This window comes from Periplaneta americana, chromosome 5, assembly GCF_040183065.1.
Source record: "Periplaneta americana isolate PAMFEO1 chromosome 5, P.americana_PAMFEO1_priV1, whole genome shotgun sequence".
NCBI lineage: Eukaryota > Metazoa > Arthropoda > Insecta > Blattodea > Blattidae > Periplaneta > Periplaneta americana.
Window position 1 is genome coordinate 18,331,039 of NC_091121.1, and position 12,129 is coordinate 18,343,167.

Here is a 12,129-nt window from a genome sequence, read left to right on the forward strand (position 1 = left end):
GTTTCGGGAATACATTCCCTTACTATCACCGGATAAATCTACTTTCTCTAACACAACACAATTTATTCTTGTGTGGTAAATTATTTTCTAATCATATACTTTAAGTATACGCATATAGAGCGTTAGTTGAGAGGCCGGAGGGAATAAGACCTTTGGGGAGGCCGAGAAGTAGATGGGAGGATAATATTAAAATGTAGGGTAAACATTGGTAATTTCGTCATAATTTCATTAAAACTAATTTAAAATGCAAATGTGTAAATATATCCTTATTCCGATTTTTTCATCTAAAAGACGATAACTTGCTGTACAAATCTCGAGACATAAAAGATTGGATACGTTCTTGAATATGTGCCAAAAACCACTTTTACAACTTAAGCTGGAAGGTTGGTTATTTCGTGATAACCTTGGTAATTTCGTGATATTGCATTGATAATTTCGTGAGAGGTAGAAGAATATTGTGGAAAAATTCATTAAAGTCAAATGAAATTCTCATTTATTGTTACAAGACTTCAAACATAGTAATTCCGTCTAATATTCATAGCAAGAAAACATAGAAATACATATCAACACATAATAAGAATGAAATCAAAGTAAAAATTGAAATTGAAAAGGGATCTTCTTTGCCCTGAAAGAGTGAACACTTTTATTACGGACTTTATTATAGCCTATATTAATAGGGTAACTCCAAAAGTAATGCATAACGTTTGTTTAAAAAATATATTTTTATCCTACAGCTTTGCTATTTTCACAGAATGTAGATGCATCCTTAAGAACAAAATGTCACTTTTCCACATAATCTCTGTCCCTTTCAACTGCCTTACGTAACCTAGGAACGAGGGCCTGTAGACGAGCGCGGTAAAAGTCTGGACCAACACGTCTGAGCCACTCTTAGGAGCGTGCACAAGGGAGTCATCTTCTAACCTCGTTCCGCGAAGGGATCCTTCAGTTTACCAAAGATATGGTAATCGCACGGTGCTAGTTCAGGACTGTAAGGCGGATGTTTCAGTGTTGTCTATCCGAATTTTCTGATCTGGTCTGTGGTCTTGTGACTGACATATGGCTGTGTGTTGTCGTGCAATAGCAGAACATCCTACTTTTCCCGATGTCGTCGAACACTACTCAGTCGAACTTGAAGTTTCTTGAGAGTTGCAATATACCCGTCAGAATTAATGGTGGTTCCGTGTGGCATGATGTCCACAAGCAAGAGTCCTTCTGAATCGAAAAACACAGTAGCCATAACGTTTCCTGCCGAAGGTGTACTTTTGAATTTCTATTTCTTTGGTGAATTTGCATGATGCCACTCCATTGTCTGCCTCTGTCTCCGGTCCAAAATTGTGGAGCCATGTTCCATCATCTGTCACAATTCTTGCAAGTAAGTCATCTAGCACTTATCATTGACACTTAGCATGATAAAAAATCAAACAGAAGCTACACTGAACCCATTGCGTCTCCGTTTTCTTTTTTGTTATCACCAAAGCTCGGAACTTGGGGACTTGTGTGTCGTGTGCATGAGTAAGGTTACAGGTACAACGTATACAAAGCTCACGCTGTAAGCTCTCAAGGACAGTCGTATGTACTAAGAAAGTGGTCACATCTACGCAAGAGGAAACTGTGTCATGTTGAAGCCAATGACAATCAGAGAATTACAAATAAACGGTCTGTTAGAGGAATTAGAAAATACGTGTTATTCGAATGGGTATTATAGAAGTTTGAAAATACATTTTTTAAATTTTAGGTACAGAATTTCGTGGAGAAATTCGGAGGAGATACATTATTTTCTACGAATGGAGAGTTTATATTTTGTAAGTTGTGCCACACACAAACTAAAGGCTGGAAACGGCATTCATTGAAAGACATTGCAGTTCCTTAAATTGGTAGAAAATTTGTCCATAGCCATGGATCAAGTCGTAGAGGGATCTGCCCTAGTAGTGACACACAAATTGAAAACTATTTTCGAGAAAAATTTAGAATATACTTATCTTTCTCAGATACGAGATCAGCTAGCAACTGCTGAAAATCGAACAAAACAGTGACAGTTAAAATATTTATTTTAAGTTTGCTCCCGTCATTTCATGTGACGTGGAAATAAGTTTTTCTCGTTTCAAATCATGTTTAACTCACTGACGAAGAAGTTATGGGTTCGAAAATCTTCGAATGTAAGTAGTCATACACTGTAACATAATGTACAGAGCAGAACAGTAAATTTTATATATTGCTGATGTTTATTTTTATTATATATATGCTATAAAATACGTGTTTCAACCTACCACAATACTATCAATATGTTGCTTCAGCCAAAAACCACTTTTATAGCAGACCTGACAGTACCTCCGTGCTGGAAGCGGGAGTTTGTTGACATTGAAGTCCGTCGCTTAGCCACGTGCAAAGACACAAGTCCCCAAGTTCCGAGCTGTGGTTATCACATCTTGTCTTCAGATTTCTAAAATTCCTATTGTAATACATTTTATACTATTTTAAAAATTGCAACACTTAATGCTCAACAAAATTTCGCCTCAAACAGCTAAGTTTTCTATCAGTAAAGCTAAGCCTATATGGCGACTACAGATGTATCTAAAATTCCAAAAACATTTCCTAAAATTTCATGAAGATGCAATAAATCTTTGTACCAAATATCATATGCTTACCTTTAGTAATAAGCCTGTAATGTAATTACAAACATCCACAAAATGTGTATGCCTGAGAAGTCGACGCAAACTTGCTCTCTCCAAACATAAAAGCTCACTGAAGCAACTACAATAGTCACACAAAGCTTACCTGTATGTTTCTGGAAACTGGACAACATATGCAACCCCTTGGCGGAAATTTGAATCTCGTAACACCATTGGTTAGTTCACAAAAGAGGAAAGAATAAGTATCACGAAATAACCACTGCCACGAAATTACCAATGTTTACCCTACTTGAGGGATGTGGGATATGATGGCTGCGACTGGATTAATCATGCTCAGGATAGGGACCGATGGCGGGCTTATGTGAGGGCAGCAATGAACCTCCGGGTTCCTTAAAAGCGTAAGTAAGTATACTTTAAACATTAGGCCTATGAAAATTCTTTGTGTCCAAAGGTGTTGTGTACCATAAATGAAAGCTATATCTAAAAAAGTAGGGCATTTGATGACTAGTAAACTTTGATATCTGTACCGGCGCGGAAACACTTTGTGGTGTTGCTTTATCGTTTCAAATGATAAAAGAAATGAAGACAATATGAAGAGCTGGAATGAATTACCGCGAGTAATACGATCTGGTAGCCTGGGAACTCGATTAGCAACTGAATGTTTTCTTTATTTAACATATTACAGGAAGTTTTCTATTTATTACAATTTTTACATTTGTGAGATAAATTATGCATTTTTACTCGTATTTTACGCTTTATGTAGAAAGTAATGTTTTATGCGCAACTTCCCACCCCTTGTTACATGTATTTTTTTTTTCAGTGTCGGAAGCTGCTCGCCTGTGAGGTAGAGGACTGCAGCCACTCCAAAGGCTACGTGGAGATGTCCGGAACGTCTGCAGTGCTTCGCGACCTCCTGCCCCACGCCCAATACGTCTTGTACGTGGCAGCAAAGGCTGCGTCATGGGGCCCGATGAGCCAGTTGCTGGCCGTCACCAACATGTCAGGTGCGCCGTGCCTAAAGAGTATTTACGTACATATGACCGTACAGCGGATTTTCGGTCCGTACACAACAAGACGACACGTCCCTTGGCGTACAGAGGAAGCGTAGCAATGAATTCAAAGACCTTCCTAGAACTGACGTTCAGCATTGGGACCTAAAATCCGCTGTTTGCTTATGACAATGATGGCATTCTAATCCCAAGCAGGAAAGCCCAAAAAACTGCCGAAGGTAAATAAAAAACAATCTATTTGCTGATGGGTTACTTCTGCTTGCCGTATCAGAAGACGATTCAAAACGTTCGAAATAAACTTATAATTATGAGGAAACGATGATATAATTTGAATTTTCTTCTAATTAGTTGAAAATTGTTATTCTTTCAATATAAAAATATCATTGGTGCAACAATCTAAATTCGACAATGGTTAAAAAATGAAGCCAATTCTGAAATACTACGAGAATACAGTGATTTATTAAGTGAATGTATCTCAGCCAACTTGAAAGGAACATTAAACATTTCTATGACATTTTACTCCTAAAGCACGCGCTTTAAAATGTCTAGAACAAAATTTTGATATTGGCTTTCATAATTTTAAGACACACAATTTTATTACATTGTAAAAGGGAATTTTTGAGGTTCTTTTCTAGAAATGTGGAGGCATATTTTTCAACTATAACAAAATAATACATTTATTTCTAAATACTTCCAAATGCCACACAACTGCTGGATTAAGACACAGCAGAAATTTTGGCCCCAGAATATATAATGAAATAATTAGAGCTTACCCTGAGCTAAGTACACTTAACACACATAGATTTAAGAAACAAATCAGATTAATTATTTAATTGTTTAACCTAACTGAGTTAAAAATTGATACTCTAATATATATGTACTTTTGTATTTTCTATTTGTATATAGACCCTATTATTACATGCTGTATTATTTTACCATTTATTAATGTTATTGTGCTCAATGAACTCTCTTAATTAAGTTATGTGATATATTTTGTATAACTGATCTGAACTGCGCCCGTGCACGAGCTTCTGCTCTTTCGGGCTGCAATGCCTAATGTAGCTCAAGTGTATAGTATTAAATAAATAAATAAATAAATAAATAAATAAATAAATAAATAAATAAATAAATAAATAAATAAAATAAATATTCCATAGAAAAGTTTTCTAATAGCTAAAAGAATGCGTGTTCCAAATATCATTCACGTAGTTTTAATAGTACCGATTGTAGGCTATAATATTTCGTATGAGAATAAGGCAAGAAATTAAATTTACAGCAAATTACAATCTGTAATATACCAGATCTTTAAAAATGGCGTAACAGCAGCTACCAAGGTCATAAATGCCCATTAAATTTTATGAGATATCGTATATTTCGCAAATCAAAGATAATTTAAAATTTTTATTTCTCGTGTTCTACAAAATTTTAACCATCATTTCCCCTTGAAAACCATGTGCAGCAGAACTTAAATAGCGTCGCAGCACATAACAACGGCCTAAATGAACATTAAATTTTAAGTAACATATTTTTCACTTGTGAAAGTGCATTTTAAAGCATTTTTTTTAGGTTCACTGGTTTTCCACCTTATTAAAACCATCCTCGCCTCCTAATAGCAGAAAGATATTGCATGGAAATTTCATCTGGAAAGCTAAGAGTGATAAAGAGTCAATAGTAATAAAAATTGCTTAGATAATACAATTTTGGAAAGTGTGGAAATATTTAAGTGCCTTGTTTAAAATTGATCATTCCTGGAAGAATTGGATATTTCAGAAAACATTTCCAAATATAACAAATATTTTTAAAAACATAAATCGGGTGTTGAAACTATCTTCGGACCAAAAACACACAACATATGCGTCTTTACAAAACTTCGAAACACAATAACAGCAAGCTAGGTAGGTTCATGAGTCGAACTGCGTCAACAAGAAAAAAATGAAGATATACTTAAATCTTAAACTGAGCCAATCCTAGAATACATCTGTAACTACCAGAAACAGTGACAAAATAACCTAAAGAGAATGATTAATACACGGATCCCTAAAACAATTATTATTATTATTATTATTACTATTATTATTACTATTATTATTATTATTATTATTATTATTATTATTATTATTATTATTATTATTATTATTATTATTATTATTATACAATACTGCCCTCATGGTAAAAGACCACTGCATTTCCCCATGAAAAGACGGCGCGAAACTCCAAATCGTTTGTTTAAACCGTAACAATAGAGGATTAATAATACATAGTATACTTAGTATATTCTGCATAGAAAGCATAAAATTGTTAAGAACTCACCGAATGTGTGCCTGTACCATTCTAATGTTGCAGTGCAGTTTCAAATTGAAGCTGTTTTCATCTGAAAGCACAGTAGATAAAATATATATATTTTTAAATATGATTATTTTTCACAATAAAAATAAATGTGAAATGGCTCCGAAATGCGAGCACTAATATATTTTCATAATCGACTTTTGAGTTTTCGAAATATTTTAACCAGCTAAATAAGGAAAATTTAACACTAGAAAACCTGTAGGTACTTTGTAACTTCCTAGAAGTCCGGATGTGACAAAAGAGTCCCATTTTGTATAAATCACATAATTTACATAATTAAAGTATAACAAATTTATTAGGCCCTAATGCATGAATATAGTTAATTGCAATAATATAATACAAACATGAAATATTCTATCCCTCTTCACTCTTCAGACCTGAATTTATATTAAACAAAATTGAAAAAAAAAAAAAAAAAAAAAAACTGGTCACATAATCATTCTGGGGATCAAAACGTTAAATGTTATGTTTTATTTAACGACGCTCGCAACTACAGAGGTTATATCAGCGTCGCCGGATGTGCCGGAATGTTGTCCCTCAGGAGTTCCTTTACATGCCAGTAAATCTACTGACATGAGCCTGTCGTATTTAAGCACACTTAAATGCCATCGACCTGGCCCGGGATCGAACCCGCAACCTTGGGCATAGAACGCCAGCGCTATACTAACTCGCCAACCAGGTCGACTGGGGATCAAAAATTCCCAAATAAAGTCTTCACAGAAAATAAAAATTTAGGGACAATTTTGTCCCCTGGGGCCCCAAAATTTTAAATTTTATTTTTAATTCAGGTATAGAAATGAATAATTTCGAGGGAAAAATTGTTCCGGAGCCGGGTATCGAACCCGGGACCTTTGGTTTAACGTACCAACGCTCTACCACTGAGCTACTCGGGAACTCTAACCGACACCGATCCAATTTTTCCCTCTATATCCACAGACCTCAAAGTGGGCTGACAACCGTCAAGCAACCAACTTCGAGTGCACACTAACTCCGTGTGACTTAAATTGTGGTTTTCTGTTAACGAACAGTGACGTGTATTATGCAAATCAAGATTTCAGGTATAACTCCCTGTAAAGTTGATTTGAATAATTTCGAGGGAAAAATTGTTCCGGAGCCGGGTATCGAACCCGGGACCTTTATAACTCCCTGTAAAGTTGATTTGAATAATTTCGAGGGAAAAATTGTTCCGGAGCCGGGTATCGAACCCGGGACCTGAAATCTTGATTTGCATAATACACGTCACTGTTCGTTAACAGAAAACCACAATTTAAGTCACACGGAGTTAGTGTGCACTCGAAGTTGGTTGCTTGACGGTTGTCAGCCCACTTTGAGGTCTGTGGATATAGAGGGAAAAATTGGATCGGTGTCGGTTAGAGTTCCCGAGTAGCTCAGTGGTAGAGCGTTGGTACGTTAAACCAAAGGTCCCGGGTTCGATACCCGGCTCCGGAACAATTTTTCCCTCGAAATTATTCAAATCAACTTTACAGGGAGTTATACCTGAAATCTTGATTTGCAGGTATAGAAATGTTTAAAAAATAATATTCTCCATTTCTATCACATTGAATTTTTCAAAATATTTAAAAGTATCGAAGACATTCCAAAAAAGAAAAAAGAAACAATGTACACTTAATGTACACTTAAATTTAAAACATTAGTGTCCTCAATTAAAATGTTGCAATTAAAAATTTTTGTATCATTTCTTTTGTTTGTGTGTTTTCGTAGATGAATCGGCAACGGGTTGTTTGCTGTTTTTTTTCAGTGGGTTATTTTACAACACTGTATAAACATCTCAGGTTATTTAGCGTCTGAATGAAATGAAGGTGATAATGCCGGTGAAATGAGTCCGGGGTCCAGGACCGATAGTTATCTAGCATTTGCTCATATTGGATTGAGGGAAAACCCCGGAGAAAATCTCAACCAGGTAACTTGCCCCGACCGGGGTTCGAACACGGGCCATCTGGTTTCGCGGCCAGACGCGCTAACCGTTATTCCACAGGTGTGACGCAACCCGCTGTTGCCAAGCTACGCAGATGTTCAGTAAAATGCATATTAGATTTGTTTTTATTTACTGTAATGTATTCTAGTGCCTCCTTCAATCTGCGCAATGATTTAACTTCCATTTGTATATAAACTTTTTTTTTAGTTAGAACAGTCCATACTATTACACTCTAAAATATTTGGTATTCCTTCTGAAACACCCTGTATTTATATGAACGCCGAAGTCATCCATTCTGCGAATAGTAAATACGCGTGAATGACTTATTGTGAGAGTGCAATTGAATCGATTAATCCTGAAAAGTCACTTGTGCACTGAGTTATGACCACCATCATATTTTTCTTAGTGTAGCTCTCCGTTTGGTGAAGAAAAGGCACAAGTATGTGCACCATACCCAGTGTTATGCAAATCTAGTCTTTCAGGTAAGGATCCCTGTAAAGCAGATTTGAATAATTTCAAGGGAAAAATTGTTCCGGGGCCGGGTATCGATCCCGGGACCTCTGGTTGAACGTACCAGCGCTCTACCACTGAGCTACCCGGGAACTCCACCCGACATCGTCTCAACTTTTCCCTTTATATCCACACAACTCGCGTGGGCTGACGAAACGCCAGAGACCCACATCGAGTGCACACAATCTCTGTGTGACTTGGAATTGTGGTTTTCTGTTAACGTACACAGTGACGTACCGTATATATTATGCAAATCTAGTCTTTCAGGTAAGGCCCCCTGTAAAGCAGATTTGAATAATTTCAAGGGAAAAATTGTTCCGGGGCCCGGTACCGATCCCGGGACCTCTGGTTGAAGGTACAAGCGCTCTGCCAACTGAGCTACCCGGGAACTCCACCCGACACCGTCTCAACTTTTCCCTTTATATCCACACAACTCGCGTGGGCTGACGAAACGCCAGAGACCCACATCGAGTGCACACAATCTCTGTGTGACTTGGAATTGTGGTTTTCTGTTAACGTACACAGTGACGTATATATTATGCAAATCTAGTCTTTCAGGTAAGGCTCCCTGTAAAGCAGATTTTGTATAATTTCAAGGGAAAAATTGTTCTGGCGAGTGTTACAGTGTAAAGAAGTGTCCAGAACATGTGACCTGTCAATAACAAACTCTCTTCTTCTCCCATCATTCTTTGCATGTTGTACAATATAAACCCCATGATTCTATTCTTTGTTTACAACAGTTAAAAATTGCGAGTAGTTGAATCATTAGGGAAAGATCGGAAAATATATCTCAGAGTTCATAGTATTCAATGATGATTTTAGATTCTAAGTTCCCGGGCACAGTGATTACGGGTACATATGGTTGCAATAATTATACGACCGTATATTGTTGGAATAATGACACACACATTCAAGTTACTGCTTAGAACAAATGCGATGTATCGTAATCCAATAAATAAGAAGAAAGTTGAAGATGTATGCAGTATGTACAGAACTTCCTGAATATCTTCAATTTTATGAAAAAATTCTCCAGTGGTCGACAGAAAAAAGAAAGAATAAAGATGACTGAAAACTACAGAGGAATTGTTTAATGAAGAAACTTTAAAGTTCTTAGGTTTTTAAATTGCTTTATTTCAGAAATAAGAGATCTTACCTCAGCAAAATAATGTTCTTAATAGTCATATTCTTAAATATGTGTTAGTCAATAATAGTTAAGACACATTTAAGAACATAACAATTTATTTCATTATGCTTTACTTACTGTTTATTATTAAAAGGGCACAAATCCATTATAAATATAATTTTTTTACAATTAAGTTTTAATGACGTTATCATTAGTTTATACATGTAAATGTAACTTTAAACCTCTATCGTCGAATAAAAAACATCTGATTACACTACAAAGTACAATTTGCAAAATAAACATTTTCTTGCTTCTCCTGTAAAATTGACGAAAGTGGACATGTGACCTTTCAAAAATAATCAATTCAACTGATGTGCAAAGTTGTTCCATTTTCCGTTTTAAACACGTCAGGAAGTTCAACACAAAATACAGGGACATCATTTTATTTTTACTAACAATTTTAATATTAACTTGGCTATACCTTTGGATCAACGCCGTTTGTTACCCCCTTCCACGACTGGAGTTCGATGATACTGCCGTAATGTATAAACAAATCACTTTACTAGGTATAGGATGGAAGAAAAGTAGTTCATCCATTTACGTAAACTAGGAAATATCACGCTTTTGAGTTTGATCATTTTCATTAGTTTTTTGTTTAATCAAAATACAGTACAGTATTGACAATGAGTGTTTTTACTCACGAACTGAGCTGTCCATGTGGACGCATTCATTATGCAGTGTATATTATACTGTCTACAGCACATTAGCGTAAAATATAGAGAATGAAGTTAAATTGAAAAATAATCAGAATATGGATATTTAAATACATTTTTTAAAATGGTGGACGTTCATTTCGATACAGGCTTCAGTTCTAATGTACATATTATCGCACTATAGATTATTGTACCTAATCCCAATTACCAGTTTCGTCTTTCGTACTAGTAACTCATGTTGAAATAATTCTGTACCTACTCTATAAAAGAGTACCTTACGTACTGTAAATTCAATCTTCACTTCTGTCCGGTCCCTAAAGATAAAATTACTCAGATATACTATCTACTGTCCGTCCAAGTGGTTATGTCGTAGGGTCGTAGAAAGGGAGGAAATCACGTGACAGTTAATTACTTAACGAGGCCCTTCTATTTAAGTTATTTTAAACAGTTGTATATTATTACGTAGACGTCCAATTCCTAACAAAATTAATGTTCTCAGAAAAGAGCTAAGTCAGCCCAACCACTAGCTGGCGAATAAAATCTGGTGGGGGAAACCGGGATACGAGTATGCAAATGGACGACAGTACCTGTGCGAAAATGATTTAATATTGAAAGCTCTTTCGTCACTGGAAAATGCGAACATATTTTTGGAACGTACTGTTTACTATGACCGTAAGGCTACTATGCAGTCTTGGATCTGTGTGGAGGACGGTTGAACTTCATTAGTAGAAGGGGTGGGAGTGAAGTACATTAAAAAAACTGAGGTACAATAAAAATTGAAGTAAAAATAAAATGATGTCCCTGTATAATTCGTCCTTATCGCAAGCCATTTCACTTTCTGTGCAGCACCCGCCGTGTCTCCCGACCCCAGTCCGTCGGCAGTAGCTCGCCGCACCAACACGAGCTTCACCATACAGTGGCAACCGCCTCTCAACTGCTCCGCCCTCAACGGGTACCTGCAAGGGTACCGCTACGTGCTTCTGGGACACAACTTGGAGGCCACGACCACCTCTACATCCGCCACGTTCACAGACCTAACTCCACACACACAGTACACCGTGTGGGTGTCTGTCGTGACGTCAGGGGGATGGAGTCCAAATTATCATTTGCTTATTTCTGCAGATACGAGAGCCACAGGTTGGTTTTTATACCCCAAAATTCATTCATAGTGTTCTGCCCAATGGCAGATTTTTCACTGCAAACCCAGCATTCTCCAGTCTTTCCTATTTTCTGCCTTACTCTTTCTGTCTGCATATAATAATAATAATAATAATAATAATAATAATAATAATAATAATAATAATAATAATAATAATAATAATGTTTTATTTTCGCTGGCAGAGTTAAGGGCATAAGGCCTTCTCTTCCACTCAACCAGCCTTAATCAATACAATACATAAATTTAAATTACAAATATTTACACTACACTTAAAAGGTTCTCCAGCAATATTCTTCACTACATATTTATTTAAATTTAGATAAATCTATAAGGTAAAGTAGTAACTTAATTTATGAGCTAATTTAATTCAATGAATTATAATTAATTTAATATTTGAGATAGCTAGTAAAATGATGAAAATTAATTTTATATAAGCTTACTAGGACTATGTTACAGGGAGAATATATATATTTCTATTTCTATAATGAGAATATTAATGTAATTGCCATTAGAGGTTTTGTAAATCTATTTAGAGAAATTAATGATGATAATAATAATAAGAATGGACAGATGTTAGTTTCATTATAAGTAACAAATATTAATCAATCAGCAATTAATCTGTTAAGTAAGAATTTATGTAATTTTGACCTAAATGAAGTTATTGTCCAACAACCCCTTATATCACTCGGAAGCGAGTTCCAA

General features: G+C 35.9%; 1 protein-coding gene across 3 annotated transcripts in view; it reads left to right on the forward strand.

The window, feature by feature from the left end:
- Window positions 1-12,129, forward strand: part of LOC138699503 (tenascin-R-like) — a 113,659-nt gene that overhangs the window by 75,804 nt on the left and 25,726 nt on the right. For all 3 annotated transcript variants that reach the window (XM_069825446.1, XM_069825444.1, XM_069825445.1), the window contains exons 21-22: window positions 3,451-3,634; window positions 11,115-11,405. In XM_069825446.1, coding sequence (XP_069681547.1) covers window positions 3,451-3,634; window positions 11,115-11,405 — 475 coding nt within the window. The remainder of the gene's footprint in view (window positions 1-3,450; window positions 3,635-11,114; window positions 11,406-12,129) is intronic.